At 39.4% G+C, this 21,394-nt stretch overlaps 1 protein-coding gene across 6 annotated transcripts in view; it reads right to left on the bottom strand.

Moving 5' to 3' along the window:
* Positions 1-4,184: 4,184 nt before the first annotated feature.
* The window catches only part of EML4 (EMAP like 4), a 175,395-nt gene continuing 158,185 nt past the window's right edge, over positions 4,185-21,394 (bottom strand). For all 6 annotated transcript variants that reach the window (XM_069071585.1, XM_069071584.1, XM_069071586.1 and 3 more), the window contains 4 exons: positions 18,529-18,616; positions 17,932-18,030; positions 8,180-8,310; positions 4,185-6,937 (listed from right to left, as the gene is read on the bottom strand). In XM_069071585.1, coding sequence (XP_068927686.1) covers positions 6,479-6,937; positions 8,180-8,310; positions 17,932-18,030; positions 18,529-18,616 — 777 coding nt within the window. In that variant the 3' untranslated portion in view covers positions 4,185-6,478. The remainder of the gene's footprint in view (positions 6,938-8,179; positions 8,311-17,931; positions 18,031-18,528; positions 18,617-21,394) is intronic.

Genomic DNA, 21,394 nt, shown 5'->3' with positions numbered 1-21,394 from the left:
TTCCTTTGAAGCTTTTGGTGCAGGAGTTCTGACTTCACTGCTTTCCTCCTGTTCCATGCTTTGCTCCTTTTTGTCCCCAAAATAGCAGTGTATTGTTGGAATCTTCTGTCTGCTTTGTTTCCTTTGCCTGCTCATTTTGCCACTCAATTACTTGACTTTTGGGCCTTTTGCCACAGTAGGACTCTGCCACCAGACAGGGGAGATTTTGTCCCAAACGCTGGGGTTTTCTCAGCTGTCGGAGGTATTAGATTGGTTCCCTCTCTGAGGTCTCCGCTCTGGCATGCTGGACACACACCCCAGGACCTCCACCCTAGACTGCAATCCAGATCCAAGCAGGTTAAAGCAAGAGTGATTACCCCTCAGACTGGTGCTTGGTCCCCCTACACTCTGCAGGCCAGGAGCTGAAGCCGCCAAGTGGTGCTGGCAGGCTGTGCCAGCGTCTCCGCAGGCTTTTAGCCCTGGGGGTAAAAGCCACACACTCCCACTTACTGGTCCCAAAGTCCAGACTGTGCTGACCTCTCACTTTGTTCTTTGTGTCTATGTGTTGATAATTCTGGAAACAGCAGCAGCTGCTGCTGATCTGGAGTCCCTCTGGCGCAGCTGGTCAGGCCCGCCCTGGGGCTAAAGCCTTGGTGTGGGGCTGGGCTCGGCTCCCAGAGAGCTGCTCTGGCCAATTCCTGCCGGCCTTCCGGGCTGTCCTCAGCAGAAGGTTAGCTTCTCTGTGTCATTTTGTGGGTTCTGCAGCTCCGAAGTTTGTTTAGAGTCCCCTTTTTACATGGATTGGGGAGGGTGGAAGCCAGAGCTGCGGGCAGGTCGTGCTTCTACTCTGCCATCTTGGCTCCTCCCCCCAATGAATACCCCATTTGGGTTTTTCTTGGCAAAGATACTGGAGTGGCTTGCCATTTCCTTCTCCAACGCATTTTACAGATAAGGAAACTGAGGCAAGCAGGCTTAAGTGACTTGTCCAGGGTCACACAACTAGTGTCTAATACCAGATTCGAACTCAGGAAGATGAATTTTCCTGACTCCAGGCCCAGCACTCTGCACTATGGCATCACCCAGCTGCCCTAGTAATATATGATAGCTAAGGAAAAATAAAAACTCTCCATTTCACCTTCTCAATAAAGAATAGATTTTCAGTTCCACTGTTTGAGTAGTGGGATTCCTATTACTCAAAAGAATATAAGATCCTTGAGGGCAGGGACCAGGCCATTATTTAATCTTTGTACCTCCAGCTTATCAAGTGCCTTGCACATGAATAGCAGACATTTAAGCATTTCGAATTGAATTGAGTTGAATGAAGTGGTGTGAATTTGGATACTTCATAAAATTGAGGCCCAGAAAACCAGTAAAAGCATGCACTCACAGTTACCAAGAAGAGAACCCTGGGCTCTTGGTTTCTAGCCTGCCAACTATTAGCATTGTTAGGACACTCTGAAGGGAGAGAAATAACCATGCAAATATTTATTAAGCACCTACCACCACATGTCACCAGGTACTTTTCTAAACACTCTGAACACAAACACAAGGGTCTCCTTCCCTTAAGAAGCTTGCTTCCTGAGTGGCTAGGTGATACAGTGAATAGAGTACCAGCCCTGGAGTCAGGAGGACCTGAGTTCAAATCTGGCCTCAGACACTTGACACACTTATTAGCTGTGTGACTTTGGGCAAGTCACTTAGCCCCAATTGCCCTCCAAAAAAAAAAAAAAAAAGAAAAGAAGCTTGCTTTCTACTAGGGTAGCAGAGTTCTCAAAGGACCAGGTCCAAGGACCGCAAGAGTTCCTTTCCAGGGGATTTCTATGAAATCAAACCCTTTTCATAATACCAAGACATTTTTATTTCTAATATGGTAAATATTGATAGAAATACCACACAAAAAACCCTGGGTGTGTGTGTATGTGTGATTCTCAATGATTTTTTAGTATAAAGGGGTCCTAACACCAAAAAATATGAGAACTGCTATACTAGGAGAATATATCAGGGTTAGTGCAAAGTATTGGACATAAACGAATATACAATAATGGGGGTGGAGATGTTATCAACTAGGGGAATCAGGAAGCGGCTTTTTAAGGCAATGGCAGGTGAACAGAACTAGGGGGTCCGCAAGGTGAAGGCGAGAAGAGTAGAAATCTAGGCATGAGGGAAAACTTGTACAAGATACAGAAACAGTAGATCAAATGTCATGGTTATGGGAGTTAGAAGGTTGCTGGCTCAGCTACACTAGTTAGTCAAGACCAATTTGGGAAGAGATGAGGTCTATGGCATTTCTGTAGCTTTCTATTAAAAACAAGTTAAATTCTTCCAGTGCAGTCATTGTCTTATGGCACTTAGTTTCGTTCCATCAGTTAAATTGGTGGTGAAATTAAACTGTCACGAGCCAAAATCTGAGCAGATTTCTCTTAATCCCACTGAGCTGTTCATTCATCACCACCTGCAATTCTCCATATTCACCTCCTTTGGTGGATGGCTTCCTGGGAAAATGCATTATCTGGCCCAAGTGATCATGCTCTGGAATGGGAAGAACAAAGCCCTTGCAGCTGATGTCGGGGCTCTCCAGCAACCAGGCTCAGGTTTTCTATGGATTGGTGGAGGAAGGGGCTTCATGAAGGTGTGAACTTGGGCAGAGCACTTGTCCTAGAATGGCAAGTGGGAAGGTTTTTTATACCTGATGGACACAGGGTTCATGGAGTGAAAACTGCCCAGTGCTTTGGCGGCTAATGTGCACAATTGCCATCTGATGCGATCAGATTGTTTTCCTCAACAGAGGATACAAACCTAAACCACAATTGTATTATGTAATAGCAGTTCAGTAAACTAGTATACAAGTATCTTTGTATGGATTCATGGCCCTGGCCTTTTAGTAGTTGACCAGGTTAAAAGAAAAGAGGGGAGGGACTTGAATTCATTAGTGACACTGCTCTCTTTGGTGTTCCTGTGTAATCTCTCCTTTGCTGGATATTCAGGGTATGCCCACTAATAGTGGTGTCCATTAAAAGTCTGTCCTTGGTTCTCTTCTCTTCTCCCTGTATAATCTCTCACTTGGTGATCTCATCAGTTCTCACAGGTAGAAGTAACCTCTCTCTGCTAGTAATTCCTGTATCTATCCAGCCCTAGTCTCTCTCCTGAGTTTCAGGCTTGAATCAATAGCTTTTCAGATATCTTAAAATGGATGTCCCATAGGCATCTCAAACTCAATGTGTCAAAGACAATTTATCTTTGCACTAAAACTACAGCCTCCTCCCCACTTTATGATGACTGTCGAGGGCACCATCATTCTGTCACCCAGGATTGCAACCTTCGTCTTGTCTTTGACTCCTGTCTCACCCACCACATCCAATCCGCTGCCAAGTCTTATCATTTCAATCTTCATATCGTATCTTATTTAAGTCTCCTCTCCAGTAAGTCTCTGGCCCTAAAGTCTGGATATTGCAGTAGCCTTGTAATTGGTCTTTTTGCCTCAAATCTCCTGTCGATCTAGTTGGTCCTCTGACTGCCAACGTAATTTTTCTAAAGTGAAGGTCTGATCATGTCACTCCTCTACTCAGTAAACTTCTGGGGCTCCCTATTAGTCCTAGAATGTAAACAGCTGTTTGGTTTTGAAGGAGGCCCTTCACAATTTAGTCCTGTCCACCTTTCTTGTGTTTTCCTATTTTACTTTCCTCAATGGACTCTGATCCAGCCGCCTGCTTTCTTGTATGTGAGACTCTATCTAATTCACTGCCTTTTCATTAATGCCTGTAATGCTCTTCTCCCTCACCCCTATGTCCTGGCTTCCCTAGACTGAATCAAGGCTAAGGTCAAATTTCAGGTTCTGCAAGGGGCCTTCCCTGATTCTTCCCACTGTCAGTGACTTTTTGGAAATCACCTTCCATTTATGCTGTATATACACATATGTATCTTGGATGCACAATTACTCATGTTATCTCCTCCACCCATGAGAACTTGATTTTGTGTGTACATTTTTTTTTTTGGCAAGGGCTTTTCTTGATATCTGCAAGTGTTTAGTGCAGTGTCTAGCTATTTAGTACTTAATAAATGCTTGTTGACTTTTTTCCTCTGCAACATGCCACTGTTCTTAGCTGCTGCAGCAGCAGCGGAGGTTAGCTGCTTAAAATTTACTTGGCACAACAATTTCTAACTAAATTAATATTTGTTAACATCCTTAGGTAGTCAAAGGCAACACATTATTTTGATTATTTTATTTATCTTCAAAAATTTCTGCCATGAGACAGGAATGCATGATAGAAATGGCTCAAACATCTTCACATGAAACACTCTGATTCAGATTTCATTCACAAGTTTTCTAAAAAAACATCTACAGTTTCATAATCCCACCCATTTTCATCCATTATCACAGATTTCATTATCCATTAAACAGTAGTTGCCAGCAATTGAAAGTTGTAAGGTTTTCTGCTTATTAGTAGTGTTTTCTTAACTACCACACCAGAATATCACAATTATAATTTTCATCATACATGGCAACCCCACAAGGTGACAGATGCTTCCAAATGAATCTCCCTGTTTACCACGAGAGTTCTGCACCCCACAAGCTTTATGATATGCTTTTCCTTTTTAGCACTACTCACTCATCTTACAGTATATTCCTTGTAGGGAATTATATCACATGCTGACCTGATAGTTTTTAATCATCATTACTAATTGGCAAACGTCTGAGTCCAATACTGGTGCTCTCTGATAACTATGTACAGAACATATTAGAAAACATATGGGTTGCTTGGACTCTCTATCTCTTCTTTTGAAGAGAACTACTTTGAGGTTTTTTGAACAGATGTAAACAAAAGGAGATACACATATACACACATAAACATATGTATATCTGTTGATACAGAGTATTTCAATGTGTTTACCTACATATATAGAGATCTATGCAGATACACAGAATAAGTGCCTGTGTTCACACTCACACACAGTCACATACAGCACATGTAGATGTGTTCATGTGTGCATGTATGTTGTAAATGTCCTTTTGGAGGCCACTGGAGTTTTTATATTACCAAATGATGACTAGATACCTGATCTGCAGCATTACTCCTGAGAAGATACTAGAAGGGAATGACAGTTTTGATGCACTTTGGAATGGCACAATCACGTAAACGCTTGAACATTTAAGACTTCTTAACTCATCCAAAGTTTTTAAACATGATCCTACTGAAAAATATCTGAACGATGCAGCAAGTAAAAAACAATAACAAAGATTTTATATAATCAAAGTATAAACAAATACGTAAGAAATGAATACTTGTCAGTAAATTTTTTAAAAGTAGGAAACATATGTAGGGACAACATAGGTGTATGACAAAACTTAAAAAAAACAACAACAAATTTTCAAATGCATAACAATAAATGCCATGATATGCCACAAATGGCCAAGAAGCTTATCACATCTCTGAACAGAGGAAATCGCCATTTATGGCAAATCTGAAAATCTGTCCTACACCAAAATCACGACTGTTAATAAGGCCATAAGAAGAATTTACAATTTACTGATGCTTAGTTTCACTCTAAGAAGTTATAATTGTAAAAAAAAAAAAAAAAGAATCCCAAGCACCAATTTCATAATTTAAAATTTACTGCATATCTTTCCCTAGCTGAGTTGAGCTAGAGAACTACCAAAGTTTAGTTTTATAGGTAGGTATAAAGTCCTTCCTATTCATATAAACGCTGGATACTCTGGAAAACTATTTAGGTCAAGAGAAGAATCCGTTGTTTTTGATAACCACTGAATCTGATCATTATGTAGATGTAGGCCTTCAATTATGTAGGCAATATTTTACATTTAAGCAGATAGGTGCAGGGAATGACATATCTATTCCTTGCTATAACTTTCCTTAGAAAAAAAGAGAATGCAAATATATCTGGAATCTATTGGTAGTACAAGAAAAATTGCATATTTGTTAATCAAGAAGGCAGTGTTACTTGCACATGGCATTACTGTAATCGCCCCCAATTTTTTAGTCCCCTTTTTCTTCCACATAATGGGATGGGGTTGGAGGAAAGGACAGCTCAATGAAGAGCTCACTTTCTGTTCTTTTCTTGCTACACTTGAAACAACAGCACATTGTATATTTATGGATATATTTAACAGTGCTTTTGTTTTTTTCTGGAAGTTCCTGCAGAAAACACTTTCAGATAAAAAGGTGATTTATTTCAGATCATCATAATTGCCATTTTCCCCCCAGTATTTACATTGTGCCACTTCCACACATAACAATCTCTGAAACAATGAATGTTTCAGTCTTTTCCTACTGCTAACTTTGGCCAGTTTTCAACAAACACCAAGCTGAAGGTCAGCTCCGTTCGGGAGATAAAAGGTAAGACTACTGAAGAAAGCAGACCACATGGAAACCAACATCTGGAGTGATGTAATTCTCCACATATCCCCTTCCTGTTAGCTCAATTCTCTCCTTGTTGCAAAACATACATCAGATGGAAAAAGAAATCATCTGAAGCATAAGTGTTAGGAAACTGGTGAATTCTGCTGGTCCTCAGGAACAGGTGATTCACTCTGCTCTTCCCTGGTCTCATTGGAAGGCTCTTCATAACTAGGCTCCCCCAGGTATTCACCACTGCCTTCACTCTGCCCCTCACTCCGTTCCTCGGCCTGTTCTACATCATTCTCAAGGGGTGTTGAAGAATCACTCATTCTTTCATTTTCAGCAGCATCACTGAAGGGCTGGGAGGAAGGAGGTGGGGTGGGAGTATTTGGTAGTAGGACATTCTCATTGGTAGAAATGGGTGCTTTGGTTATAGCATTATCTACTAGAGTTTCATTCTGAGGCAAAGATAACTTCTCCACAACTCTCCACTGAATGATACTCATGTCTTTTCCACCAGTTGAAATTAAGTGGTTGTCATTATGAGTGAAGCTGACATTAGTAACATGGCTGCTGTGGCCACTGTACTTGTGACTTGGTGCCTATTTGAAATAAATAAGACAGATAGAAAAATTAAACCAGTTTTTATATGTCTGCTTACTGTAACAATGATTAACTACAGGAAGAAATCTAGCTTATGTAAAATGATAACTCCCATCACAATCACCACTCATCAGATCGGAGAGAAATAAAGCTGGTGAGACATAAAATCTCTTTTCTAATAACTGGGCAGGATGGGAGAAAAGTTGGAGGAAAGGATGGTAATGTCCATTATTTCAGTCTCAAAAGGGAAAAAACATGCCCAAGGGACTGTCTTATCTGAATAACAGATTATAAACTCCCTAGGGCAGTAATACTTATGATTATAGATGACAAAACATGATTGACTCTTTATCTTTAAAAAATTTCTAATTACTATATTCTTAAGAAATCTGAGAAGCTTAAAATCACCAAAATAAATCAAGCCAAACCAAAAAACCTACAAAAACCTCCTGATTATTAAGAGGCTTCTGCCAACACCTAAAAAAAGGAAGTCCTAGCTGTTTCTTTTGCTGCCTACTCTCTGAGGATGCCCTTTTTTTTTAGGCAGCAAGAAGGTGAGGAAGGAAGAAGGAACAAGGGGCATCCTTTTGTGGTTGTCCAGAGGAAGACCCAGGTAAAGCTGGTGTCTCTTTCAGTATCCTAGTAGAATGTAAGTGGCCTTCCTATCACTAAAAATGTACTCTTCAAAAAAAAAAGCAAGTAAAACTTTATTTTTTCCAACTACATATAAAGACAATTTTCAACGTTCACTTTTTTTTTTTAAAGCAATTGGAGTTAAGTAACTTGCTCAAGGTTACACGGCCAGTTATTTCTGGGTGTGGTGCTGAGTATCTGAGCCCGGATTTGATCCAGGTCATCCCGACACTGGAGCCAGTGCTCTTACTCACTGAGCCACCTGGCCGCCCCTAAGCAATTGGGGTTAAGTAACTTGCTCAAGATTACACGATCAGGTGTTTCTGGGTGGGTGCTAAGTGTCTGAGCCCGGGATTTGATCTCCAGGTCTTCTCAACACTGGAGCCAGTGCTCTTACTCGCTGTGCTACCTGGCTGCCCCAAACGTTCACTTTTTATACGATTCCAAGTTCCAAAATTTTTTCCCTTCCTCCCTCCTCTCTTCCCTCTCCAAGATGGCAATCTGACAAAGGTTTTACACGTTCAATCATGTAAAACATACAGAAATGTACTCAAACAAGTGGCCAAGTTGCCTCCTTTAAGACCTGCTTACACAGAAATTGAACTTACCTTTGGCTTGGAACAGGGATACTGAAAAAGATGGACCTTGCAAAAGTCATCAGCGACTGCTATCACTTTTCGGTTATGGGATCTCACTAGAGCATTGATATCTGTTCCATCCGATCCTTCTGGCCAGACTCCTTACAACATGGAAAAATGCATATGGAAATGTTAGTGTGAATAATATACTGTATTATTTTGTGGTATGCTTTAAGGCTTCAAGATTTTGTGACAGTTGTGCAATTACTCGTTCATTGATATGAGCTGTAGCGCTTTACAACCTAGGTAAGGTTTTTGGGAATTTTGTGGCTAAAATTTACCATGCTGGAGCCAACAGAATGAATTCTAAATGTATCTAAGCTGGTCCTCAGCCAACAGGGCTCTAAATCTTTCCAGCTTTATAAGGATCTGCTTGAACTTAGGCTCACTGGCATAGAATTAGAGAACTCAAGGTGACTCCTGCCACAATTACATACTGGGGTTTTAGTGAAGGATCATATAGATATAACGTATTTTTTATTTTGGCTTTGAATATAAAATGAGAATTTAACAAATGATTAAGTCTGAATACCTAGCTGATAAGAAAATTTCTGAAGAATATGGGTTGGCAGCCAAATATTAAATTACATAAAAAGGATGATAAAATAATACTAATTTTTTTTGGGGGGTGGTGGCAGCGGCGCACAAGGGATGAGTCAGCCAGCCAGTCTGCCTGACTGAGTCTGGAGCTAGAAGATAGAGGGTTCAAAAATCACAGTTCTGCCACTTGTTAATCATGTGACTTTGGACAAGTCCCTTAATTCAGGACAATATACATTCACTAATTATCTGCCATAGTACTATAGGTATTGTGCTATGTGACAGTGATATAAAGAGAAAAATGAAAACAATCCCTGCTCTCAAGAAATTTATATTCTCAAAGGAAAAACAACATATATACACAAGAAAAAAGGAAATCTACATAAAATAAATACTAAGTAATTTCAGGGTTGGAGAAGAATTAACTGGGAGAATCAGGAAAGGTCTTTTCTTATTTAGAAGGTAGAACTTGAGTAAGTCATGAGGGGACCTAAAGTTCCTAAAAGGTGAAGGAGAGAAGTGAGAGGATTACTAGGCACGAGGATTGACTTGTGCAAAAGTATACACAGAAGAGACTGTTGTGAAGCAGGAACATCAAATAGGCCGGTATAGCTAGGATACAGAATGTATGAAAGGAGCAATAAGTCATCAGCCTAGAATGGTAAACTGGAACCAGACTGTCAAAGGCCAAAGAGAGGAGAACCGTACTTTGTCTTTGAACCAATAGGGAATCACTTAAGCTTTTTGAACAGGGGAACACCATTTTAGTATTATTAATTTGACAGCAATGTGAAAAAAATAAATCAGACAGGTCAGACGTAAGGAGATGATTTAGGAAGTTGTTTCAATAATGACAATAAGGGCCTGAATCAGGGTGGTGATCATGTGAGCAGATAAAGGTATTGTGGAGGTAGAACTGGCAAAACAGCAGATGATTAGATATGGGCTGGTAGTGATAACGAGGGGTTAAGAATAACTGACTTTAAGAAAGGTGGTACTTGAAAAAACAGGGAAATTAGGTAGACGGGCAAAGATGCTAAGTGTGGGATTTCTAAGGACCTATTTGTCTGGTAGGCAACTGTAGGGGCTGAATGTGTATACAGTTCTGGGAGTCATTGAAATACATAGTTGAAGCCCTGGGAGCTGATAAGATGTGGGGTGGTAGTGAGAGAAGAGAGGGGTTTAAGGCTAACTTCTAGGTTATAAATCTGGGTAACCTGAAGAATGGAGGTGCTCTTGAAGAAACAGGAAAGTTAGGAAGATGGGTAGGGGAAAAACAGAGAGGGAAGGATACAGGAGACTAAACAATAGGGACAGAGAGGGAATGACTAAATGACTAGATAAGCTCCCAAAGGAGATAGAAGGGGACAATAGAAGTATTGGGTTTTTAAGGGAGAAAGGACACTTTTTCATCAGAATGGAACATATGAAAGAATGGGTTTTGATACCTCAGAGACTTGAGGTTTAGAATTGGGGATAGGGAGTATGGAGGGGGTGGTGTGGTACAGACAGTTTAGAACAGATACCATAGGGAATTTGATAAGTCACTTACGGGAGACCAAAATATTAATTTGCATAAGTGATGGCCCTGTCAGTATCACAGAATCACAGTCCTAGAGCTTCAAGGCACCACAGAGGTCATTACATAGCATAAATTTGCAGGATGATAAAGTGACATCCTCTAGGTGTGTTAACACAAAAACAGGAATAGGTAGATTATGAAAATAATCCAACAGTGGTTTAAAATTTTTTTAAAAAAAGTATTAACATTTTAAAATAATTTTTAAAAATAAATGAGCTGAGGTAAGGTAAGAGTATAAGGGATTCAAAGAGAAAGGTCAGTTGTAAAGGTAAACCAGTCAGCTACAGGGTCAAGACAGAGGAAAAGGAGTGGGAGTAATGAGAGCCTGGAGAAGCAGGAAGGTATGGAATAGCTAGTTGAAGGACAAAAAATATGGTTAGGAAATATGAGGCACAGAGAAAAATGGAAGGAAAACATGTTTTGTATAGTCAGATAGGAATTTCACTTATTGACTGTAGATGTAGATCATGTGTATTTTTTTTTTTGTGTGTACATGTGTGCTGGGTGATGAGATCAAGGGTTGGAAAATCCTGGGTGTGGCAGAGGTGGAATGAAGTTGCAGAGAGTAAGGAAGTTGATGAATTGAGAAGGAAATTTGAGGGCATAGCAATATGTAAACTGAAGCACCAAAGCAGAAAGGTAGGGTATAGGATAAAGGAGACTGAGCAACAGGTATTGAAATCCTCAAGAAAGAAGAATGACCTGCTAGTATCTGGATAGGGTGATATAAGGGTAGGATATAAACTTGAGGGCATGGACTATTCTATTTTTTTTTCTGGGGGGGAAGAGGATCTGAACCTATGATTTCACTGGTATAGAGAATTCTAGAGAGAAAAATGCCTTCTACCAATGAAGATCAATAAATGTTCTGCAAGTTGAGAGGTTATGACTTGTCTATACAACCACTGTGCACCTGAGGAGACTTCAATCTAGATCTTTTTGATCTTAATCTATGATGCCAAGTTATCTATTAAAATCTATTTGAAAAATCTGAACCTAACAAAGACTAAATAGACAGACAGACACATATAGGACCACAAAATAAGTTTTTATTGATGTCTTTTGTTTTTAACATTACCATAATTTTCCTCAGTATTTCTCCCTTCCAGAGAGACATCCCATAAAAACAAATAACATTTTTTAAAGGAAAAAAAAAAGGGAAATTAGCACAACTGATCAATAAAAAGTCTGAAACTATGTGCCATGTACACTTGTGGACCTCCTTCCCCTGTAGAGAGGTAAATGTTGTCTCAATATCTTCTTCAGAGCCGTGTTCATTTTTAAAATTTGCAACACTTTTGATTTTTGTGGTTGTTCTGTTTACATTGTTGTGGTTAATGTGTATATGTTTTTCTTCACTCTACCTTAGTTCATACAGATTCTCCCATGTTTGTGTTAGTCACATTCACACATTTTTATACAACAGTAATATTCCATTCTATTCACGTTTAGCCACTCCACAACTGAGGGGCATCTATTCTGTTTCCAATTCTCTGATGTCACAAAAAGTGCAGTGATAAATATCACAGTACACATGGGGACTTTTAGGACTCTCTGGGACAAAGTGTATGGGAGCATTTTAGTCACTTTGTTTGCATTCCAAACTGCTTTCCAAAATGCAATGATTCATGGCTCCACCAATGTGGCTCTCCAGCCCCTCCCAATCTTATCCCTAGTTCTCATTTTGTCATCTTTGCAAGTGAAAAAGAGGATTTTAAAAAATGAAAATGCAAGTGTCTATTACGTAGTATTTGCTTTTCTCTTAACACATATAATAAATTCAATGTGTAACTTTCAAATCTGGTCTGTTCTGTGATTCTTTTTGCCCTTCTGTTCTCAAAAAATACTTTATTGACCCTCTTTTCTTTCTTGTTTTCTTTTGACTTCCCTATCCCCCAATTCCCCTTTCCTTCTCCTTCTCCCCGAATGAAAAAAAAAGAAAGAAAAGAAAAACAAAGCCTTTGTAACAAAAATGTATAATCAAGCAAAAACATGGTCATCCACCAGCCATGTTATTTTGCATCTTGAATCCACCCCTTCTGAGAGATGAGAAGCTTGCTTGATTGCAGGTCTTCTGAGATCATCATCAAACTGATTCAGAGTTCTTAAGAGTCTTTTAGAGTTGTTTGCCTTTACAGTGTTGATGTCACTGTCTAAATTATTCTCCTTCTTCTAACTGCTTTACTCTGTACCAGTTCATAACAAGTATTCCCAGGTTTCTCTGCAACCTTCTCTTTCTTTTCTTATTTCCCAATAATATACCATTACATTCAAACAATGTAATTTGTTCAGCCATTCCCAAATTGCCAGACACTCCTCAGTTCCTAATTCTTAGGTATAACAAAAAAAGAGGGCTATATTTTGTAGCTATGGATCCATTTCTTCTTTTGCTGATCTTTCTGAAGTATTGGCTATTAGTAGTGCTATCTCTGGGTCAAAGGGTATGACTTTTGGGTCATAGTTATAAATTTGTTTCCAGATTGGCTGGGTCAATTCTTGCCTTCACCAACAATGCAATAATATGCTTGTTTTTCCATGTCAGGCTAAATCTTTACTGCAAGTAAAGAGAATAAGAGGCAGAAATCTAATATGAAAGATGGTTTGTTCACAATAGAACAAAGGTTCATAAGATATGATGGAAAGGGAAGGCAATGAAACCATTAAAGGATCTCTAAAGTCTCTTCTTGTTCGACATCCCATGATCCTAAATTTGGTTGTCATCAAAGTTGAGAAAACTACAAGTAAAATCATAAACAGTAACCAGTAGATGGTGCTAACAAATTGCTTTTAAATCTTTAATTTCTGTGAAGTACTGGTTAAAGGTTAAAGAGAACACCTCAAATTTCTTAAATAAAGTATCAGCTCTATCAGTTCCTCCCACTCAAAATTTTCTTAAGTTCAGCTGTTGTGTTCTATGACTTTGGAACAGGCATTTCTAATGCCTCTAGGAAGCTGACAGTTGAAATGATTAACAGATCAGTGAGGCCATGAAAAAGGTAGGATTTAAGTGCAAAAATATTCTCAACATCTTTTGATTTTTAATTCCTTGCAAGAGATTTCTCAGTGCAAGATTTGCAGGTTTTATGAAAAAAGAAATACATTTTGGGTTTTCTCTCTGAGTACCTAGAAAGAAGTAATGGCCCACCAGCTTTACTATGGAGCAGAATAGAATGAATAAAAAGCTAGAGAAGTGTGGAGGGCTGCCCAGAGCTGATCACATCAGATTCTGCACTGGCTGTGCCAGGCACCACAGCTGAAGCCAATGCCAGTATTTTAGCCCTCCCATCTTTTTCCTCAGACTGGTTGCTGAGGGAACAAAACTTGATACCCTCCTTTGCATTTTCTTTATCTTCTCTGGGCTGGGAGGAGATATGGGGAAAGCGGAGTCAATCCTCCTGCAGAAAACCTAAGTTTGTTGTTTGAAAGCTCTTTATAGTTTGTTTGCATTTAATAGTTACTCTGCTGCTTCAATAAATCATCTGGCCATTAAGGAAAAAAAGCAAATGAGAGAAGTAATCTGTGAATACAGGGAAATTCCAAATGCAGGAAATTGGGGCTCAGAGTAGAAATGAGAGGATTTCTGTTTTTTGGGCTCCTGAACTCTATCTTCCACTTTCAGCTTGGCTGGCTCTCTAGCCCTGGTATTCTCACTGGTGAGAGTTCACCACATCTAGCCTGACCCACATCTATCTACCTTGCTGCTCCCTGGCCATCTTCACACCAGGTCACTGAACAATTACTTCTCCCTGTCCTTTCCACTCCTAGCACTTTGGCATCCTTTGTGGCTGCCCTTGTTTGGATTTCTCCGGCATGCCCATGAAAATTCTTCATCCTGCAAGAGCACATTGGCTCTGGTATCTTGCCAGTACCTTCTGCCCTGAGGCTCCTCCAGCTGGATGGTGGAGTGGAGAGCATCATCTAGAATTCCATTTGAGGGGGGCTGTGCTGCTACTTCTCCCCAACATTGTTTAGCTTCCTGTTGGATGGTGCTTTCTCCCATTAGATTGTAAGCTCCCTAAGGTCAGAGAATGTTTTCCTTTTCTGTACTTGTATCCCCAGAGCTTAAGCAGTGCTTGGTACACAGCTGATGTTAATAAATGTTTACTGAATGACTGACTAGCTCTGGGAATTTTAATCCAATCAGCATGACTATTCTGGAAAGACTGCCTTATCATTCCATGTATCACCCTTGGGACCTAACTGAACAAAACAGCCCTCACCTGGTCCTTATCCGGGTAGGTAGGTGTTCCTCCTTCATTAGAATATAATTCCACTTGTATTCCAGATACTTAGGCCAGTGCCTGGCACATAATCAGGGCTTAACAAATGCCCATTCTCTCATACTTCCAAGGGTGAGTGAATCAGGTTATTAAAGCGTGGTGGGGCGCCATCTGGTGAGCAGGGAAGGAGACTGCAGCCTTGGGGAAAAGCTTTGCATTCTGATGTAGCTCACACAGGGCAGTGTCAAAGGGCAGTGTCATCTGGTGGCCAAAATACACTCACTATACCACCTAGCTGTTTCATTTATTAATTCTGTGGCACCACACTGTTTGATACAATGAAAATGAATGATGTATAATAATGATAAACCAGAGAATTTATATTTGATACTGGAGGTATCAAAGGATACCTCCAGTATGGAGGGAGTCATGGGGGTCAAATGTCATAAGCACATTGGAAGAGACAAGAAAGGACTAGAGAAGCTTAGGAAATGAACACTGTTCATTGTTTAATAAAATCAGAACTGCAGTGTCACATTGGGAGGGACGTCAGATGCCTGCTTTATAATCCATACCTGAACAATGATGCTTGCAAAAATACAATGAACAAGTAGTCTCTGTTTACGGAACTCTAATATTAGAGGAGGTACCTACTACAGCTTCTGGGAACTCATTCCATTTCTAAAGAGTAACTGGAAGTGTTGTTTCTGGAAATTTTCCTCATATTAAGCCAAAATCTGTCTCTCTGCAACTTTTACTCACTACTCCTTGTTTTTTGCCCTCTAGAACCAAGAACAAGTATAATCTCTTCTCAACAAAATTGTCCTTCTATTACCTCAAGATTAGTATTTACAACCTTCCCAAACTGGCCTTCTCTAGGTCAAACAACCTTAGCTCCTGGCACATAGTAAAGACCTAATAAATATATGTTGACTCACTGAATGATATGAAGTGATTTTGATGCTATTAACCATCCTGGTCACCCTGAACACTTGTTTATCAATGTCTTTCCTAAAATGTGATGCTCAGAACTGAACATAATACTCAAGATGTAGTCAGGCCAGGGCAAAGTACAGAAGAACCATTGATTCCCTAGTAATGTAACCTAAAATTGCATTCAGCTTCAATGGCTGCCACATCACATGGATGAATCATAATGAACTTGTAATCCATTAAGATTCCCAAGAATTTTTTTCCGGATCATTTAGGAGGTGTTTACAGTATTAAGTGCAAGGACTGAGCTAGGTTCTGAAGATACCAAGAAAAAAAGGAAAATTTGTTCCTGCTCTCAGAGAACTTACATTCTACTCATATATGTATGCTTATGTCTAACAATCTCTAAACAGAAACGTACATACATGATTGAGGAGGAAGAGAAAATAACTAAGGGGATTAGAAAGGTTGAACAATCAAGGAAGTCAAGGATTCTAAGAAGCAGAGATGAGAGAGGGCATTTTATATGTGGGGGACAGTCTGTGCAAAGACTTGGCTAGAGGCAGGAGAAAGAATGTTGAGTTTGGGAAACAAGTCAGTTTGGTCAAAATGTAGAGGGTGTGAAGGGCTTTATGTGTTTCATTCTAGAAGCAATAGGGTTCTTGTGCTGTAGGAAGATAATTCTGGCAGCTGCATGGAAGATGGATTGGAGAAACTGGAAGTTTGGAGTTTGTTGCATAGTTCATTTGAGAAGTAATGAGAATCTGAACTAGGATTGTGGCTGAGTAGAGAGAAAAAGGATGGATATGAAAAATGTTGTAATGGAAGAATCAACAAGACTTGGCAACCAATTAGATATGGGAGACGAGGAAAGGGAAAAGTTAAGGATGATGTTGGATTTGCAAAAGTGAGTGACTGAAGAATGAAGGTTCCCACCACAGAAATAGAAAAGTCTAGAAAAGAAATTGAGTTAAGGGGGAAGATGCTGAGTTCTATTTTGGACATGTTGACTTCAAGCTGACTACAGGGCATCCAGCTGGAGACATCCAATGGGCAGCTGGAGATATGAGACTAAAACTCACAGAAAACAATTGGGTTGAATGTATAGAACTGGGAATCATCTAGATTAAGAGACGATGAATGAATCTATCTACCTGACAAGATCACCAAGAAAGAAGACTTTGTTCTTGGGTACACTTGCTTAGGAAATGGCACATGAATAATGATCCAGAAAAAGAGATTGAGAAAAACTAGTCTGATAGGTAGGAATGATGAGAGCTAGAAGGTCACAAAAACCCAGGGGGAAGAAATATGGAGGACACCAAGCAAACAAATACATCTATAATTCCCCCATCTTATATTTGTTAAATCTATTTTTTGATCTCCAGTCTGAGACATAAAACCTTTTAAAATTTCATTATCCTAGATTTTGTCCAATGTTCTAGCCTATAAGTCATTTTGGATCTTGATTCTGGTACCCAATGAGTTAACAATTAAAAAAAAAGGTTAACAGTCTAGAGCCAGGGAGAGAACTGAAGGGGTCAAGGTTTGGAGGTCATGGTGTGTACAGAGTTGAGGTTTCTTTCTGATCAATGGAGACAGCGGGGGAACCTGGAAGTGGCAATGGGGAGCAAGGTATATTCCAACTCTCCCATTTCAACAGTGAACTGAGGGGAATGAATAAAGATGCAGCCAGTACTCAAAAGGGTGGCCAGGGAGAATGGGCTGTTGCAGAGACAGGTGGAGGTGAGAGGAAGTCAAATTTCAATGATGGCTAGAAGATGGAAGGAGTGGGAGAGGAAAAGATTCAGGATGGAAGAAAGTTTGTTGCCTATGGAACAAACATTCCAGAGGGCACAGTGGAAGGGTTGAGGTCTGGTTGGAAATTTGGGGTGGAAGAGTTGAGGGGAATGGGAATAAGTCATTCGGTGGTAGGGGAAAAGGAATGGGGTTTAGATAACCTACATGGTTCAGAATCACTGGAATATGTAGTGTATTACCAGGTATGAGAATATTCAACATTTATCTTTTGAAGGATGAAATTATCATCATAGGGTCAAAAATTAATTTCTGTGTTTTTGAGGGAAAGTGGTTCAATAAGTATTTGGATAATCTAAATCTTACATTATATCTGCTACTAGGTTCCCAACTTCCTCATTTATTTTTTCTTCTTGTCCAAGTATACTCTGTGGACAGTATCACCTCTTAAATTATCTTTTTCCTTTCACATTTACTGGGGAGAACATTGTACAACAATATACAGGGAACAAATACACCATTCTTTTAAATCCATCTCATCTAATTTCCATGAATTTCAACTACTAACTTCTAGCATTAATACTGACAGTGTAAATATACTCATGCATATTTTTCATTCTATAAGACTTAGCTAAGTGATATTTTTTCTTTTTGAAAGGTCTCATTACATAAGGTAAAATGTTTCTTACCAAAGACTTGGAAGCCTAATACACAAGTATAAGTTGTCCAGTCAATGTCTTTACAGTCAGAACGATTCCGGATTAGTTTGCAGCCACTTGGTATGTCCCCTTTGAATTCAGAAATAGGAACTCTTTTTTGAAATTTGCTATTTATACTTGCATTTATAATTCATATACTCAACATTAAAACAACAAAAGAAAAGCAAAGAAAGTACAGGAAATATTTACTTTTAATTATTTTTTACAGAATTGTATATTATTTCCTATTGAGGATATTTTCTTTCTCTTCATTCCCACCACTCAAATACAAACTTCCATCAATTATACTCTTCTCTAGCCCCAGAAGGAAATGTTAAAGCCATAAATGCTCAGAATAGTATTATTGGTTCAAAGGTGCATAGGATGTGTTAGTTTTTGGTGGTCAGCAAACATTTACTTCATAATTCTAATTTCATTTGATCTGTTAATTACCATCCCTAGAAGACAAATCTTATCCCTTATAGTGTATATGTGTGTGTATATGCATACATATATATAAACATGTATATGTATGCATATACTATGCGTATACACACACATGAAATACAAATCTTCATTTATACTTACAGTACAATATCTCATAGTCTCCTGAGTTGGACATTATATATTTGTTGTCTGGGGACCAGTCAAGGTGTGTAATATAGCTGGAATGTCCCTAAGGAATAAGAGAACAGTCAATAGAAAGCATTATTAGCTCAGAATAATATTTTAGGCATTAGCATTAATTCTTGAGTATTCCTCTATAACATCCTGGATGTTTGAATCATTGCTAAAATACAAAATTGACAAAATGAAGTACAGTTGAGATATTTTTCATCCTACCTAGCAAGATTCAGAGCTCCAAAACAGTATGGTGTACTGGGAGAAGTGGCTCTGGTATGTAAAGAAACAGTCTAGAAGCTAATTAATTGGTCACAAAAGTGATTATGAAACCCAACAAATCCCTCACCAATTGACAACCAGTGGGCAAGGAGGAAAGCCAGCTTAGCTGAAGTACCAAGATACCCTGAGGAAGAGAGACAGATGTCAGGATGTTCTAGGCAAGTCAAATTACTACCATCATTATCACTATATCTTCCTCCTCCGATCCTGATGGGAGACAGCTCAGGACCCTGAACTCAAGAGTCTCGGGAATAGCACTGTTCCCCAAACCACCAGACTTGCTTCCAGGTCAGCACCTACAGCCATCACTGAGGGGAGAAGACATTGTGGAGAAGAAGTCATTTTCCTCAACTTCACCAATTGCCGACCAATTGTTACCAACAGAATAAGCACAGTAGCCTGTGGGAGTGGTAGCACCTGCTCCACTCTCCTCTTTGGTTAGTATGCAAATTCCTAGTGCTGACTGACCAATATATAGTTTGGCCAGATGTAGACCTTCCCTTTCAATCTACTGCCCTTTGTAAGTCCCCACTGTATAAATTATGCTGATGTAACTAAGCCAGGGGAACCAGGGGCCTTGAGGCTGCATGTGGCCCTCTAGGTCCTCAAGTGTAGCCCTTTGACTGAATTCAAACTTCACAGAAAAAATGGGCCTTGAGACCAGAGGTTTCCCATCCCTGAACTAAGCCCTCGATTGCCTTGCTCTCTCCCTCCCCCCAAAAGAGTAAGGAGAACTAGGAAAATAAGTACGCAAAATGTCTACAGTAATATAAATGTAAATTACACAAAAATGAAACTGAATGCTATGTAATGATTGATAATCAAGCTTGACCCTGGAGAAAAGATGGAAAAAATGTAGTTCACTGCCTTTTTTGTTCTCACCTGAACCCCAAAGAGGTGGATAGGTGTGAACTACTGCATATACCCAGTTGGTTGATTTGTTAGTTTTACTGCATGACTTATTTTTTCTTTTCTTTTTGCTTTTTTTGGAGGGGGGAAGGTAGGGCAACTGGGGTTAAGTTACTTGCCCAAGGTCACATGGCTAGTTTTGTGTTAAGTGTCTGAGACTGGATTTGAACTCAGGTCCTCCTAACTCCAGGGCTGGTGCTCTATTTACTGCGCCACCTAGCCGCCCCTGAAAGCTAGAGGTTTTATATTTGATTTTGGAGGTAATAATAAGCCATTGGAGTTTAGGAAAATCACTTGGGTATCTGAATGGAGGATGCATTGGTGTGCAGAGATATTTGTGGCAGGCAGAAGAGCCAGTAGTCTAGGTGTGAGTTGAGGGCCTGCCCAGGCTGATGACAGTGTCAGGGAGGAGGGCTCAAATATCACAGAGGGTACAAAGGTATATATAATTGGCTGACCTTTATATTCACACACCAAAAGTCATTGAGCAGATGACCAATTGACAGGGATCCTTTTAAATTTCTAGTTAAAAAAAATTGTTTCTCCCCCCTTTAATGTCTCTGTGAAAGTGAAGTTTATTTTGCTTTCAACCATTCCTATCTTTGTATTATCATTTCTCTTCAAATCTCTACCCTATCTGGTCTCTTTCCCTGTTGAATTTGATGTATTTCAAACATCTAACTCTGTGTATGTGTGTGTGTGTGCTTGCAGGAGTACATGTGCTTGTGCTTGGCTACCTATGTTCAGCCCTCCTTTGTTTAATTCAGTTTACAATGAGGTTCACCTAATGCTTGATCTCCCCAAACCTCCCTTCATGTTTGTATACTCTTACTTTAGTGTACCACAGTTGTAATAAATAATGTTTCCCCTCTTTTTTCTCCTATACTATACTTACTATTGCCCTCTTTTCTTCTTGTATACCATCAGAGCAGAACCGATTCCAAGTTCTCTATTCAATTAAGATTCACTTTCCCCTGTAGGATTATATTCAGGCTTTGCAGAGTAAGATACTCTTTGGCTGTAAGCTTATTACTTTCTGAAATACCGTATGGCAAGATCTTCTCTCATTAACAGTAGGGGCTGCTATGTTTTGTGTGATTTTCATTGTAGTTCCTCGGTATTTGAATTCTTTCTTTTTGACTGATTACGGTAGTTTATCTTTGACCTGGAAATTCTGGGTTCGTTATGACATTCTTGGGATTCTTTCTATTTTCACTTTGATTTTTGATTCAATAGTTTTGTCTAGTTTTCAGTAATGAGTCCTCAAAACACAGTGTCCTCCAGGTTTCTTAAAATCATGGTTTTCAGGAAGTCTGATAATTCTCAAATTATTTCTGCTTGACCTGTTTTCTAGGTTGTTTTTTTGATAGTAGATATATCTTTTTTTCTTTCTCTCTAATATTTTGATTTGGTTGTTGTCTCATTGAGTCATTAATTTTTATTTAGTTGTTTCCTAATTTTCAGGAGTCTCTGACATGGATAGGGTTTACTATTTTCTGTTCTAAGCTACTTATTCTTTCTCCAATCCTTTCCTCTAATCCTTTATTTTATTGAAAAATTTTCTTGTTTCATTTCTTTCAATTATCTTTGGAGAAAAATCTATTTTCCCTGCCTTTGAGTCCCTGCTTGCAACTGCTGTAGA

This window comes from Petaurus breviceps, unplaced genomic scaffold (assembly GCF_028583685.1).
Source record: "Petaurus breviceps papuanus isolate PSGF00001 unplaced genomic scaffold, PetGlider_PUasm1.0 90842, whole genome shotgun sequence".
NCBI classification, from domain to species: domain Eukaryota; kingdom Metazoa; phylum Chordata; class Mammalia; order Diprotodontia; family Petauridae; genus Petaurus; species Petaurus breviceps.
Note: the sequence above shows the minus strand (reverse complement) of the source record. Positions and strands in the feature narration are given on the sequence as shown.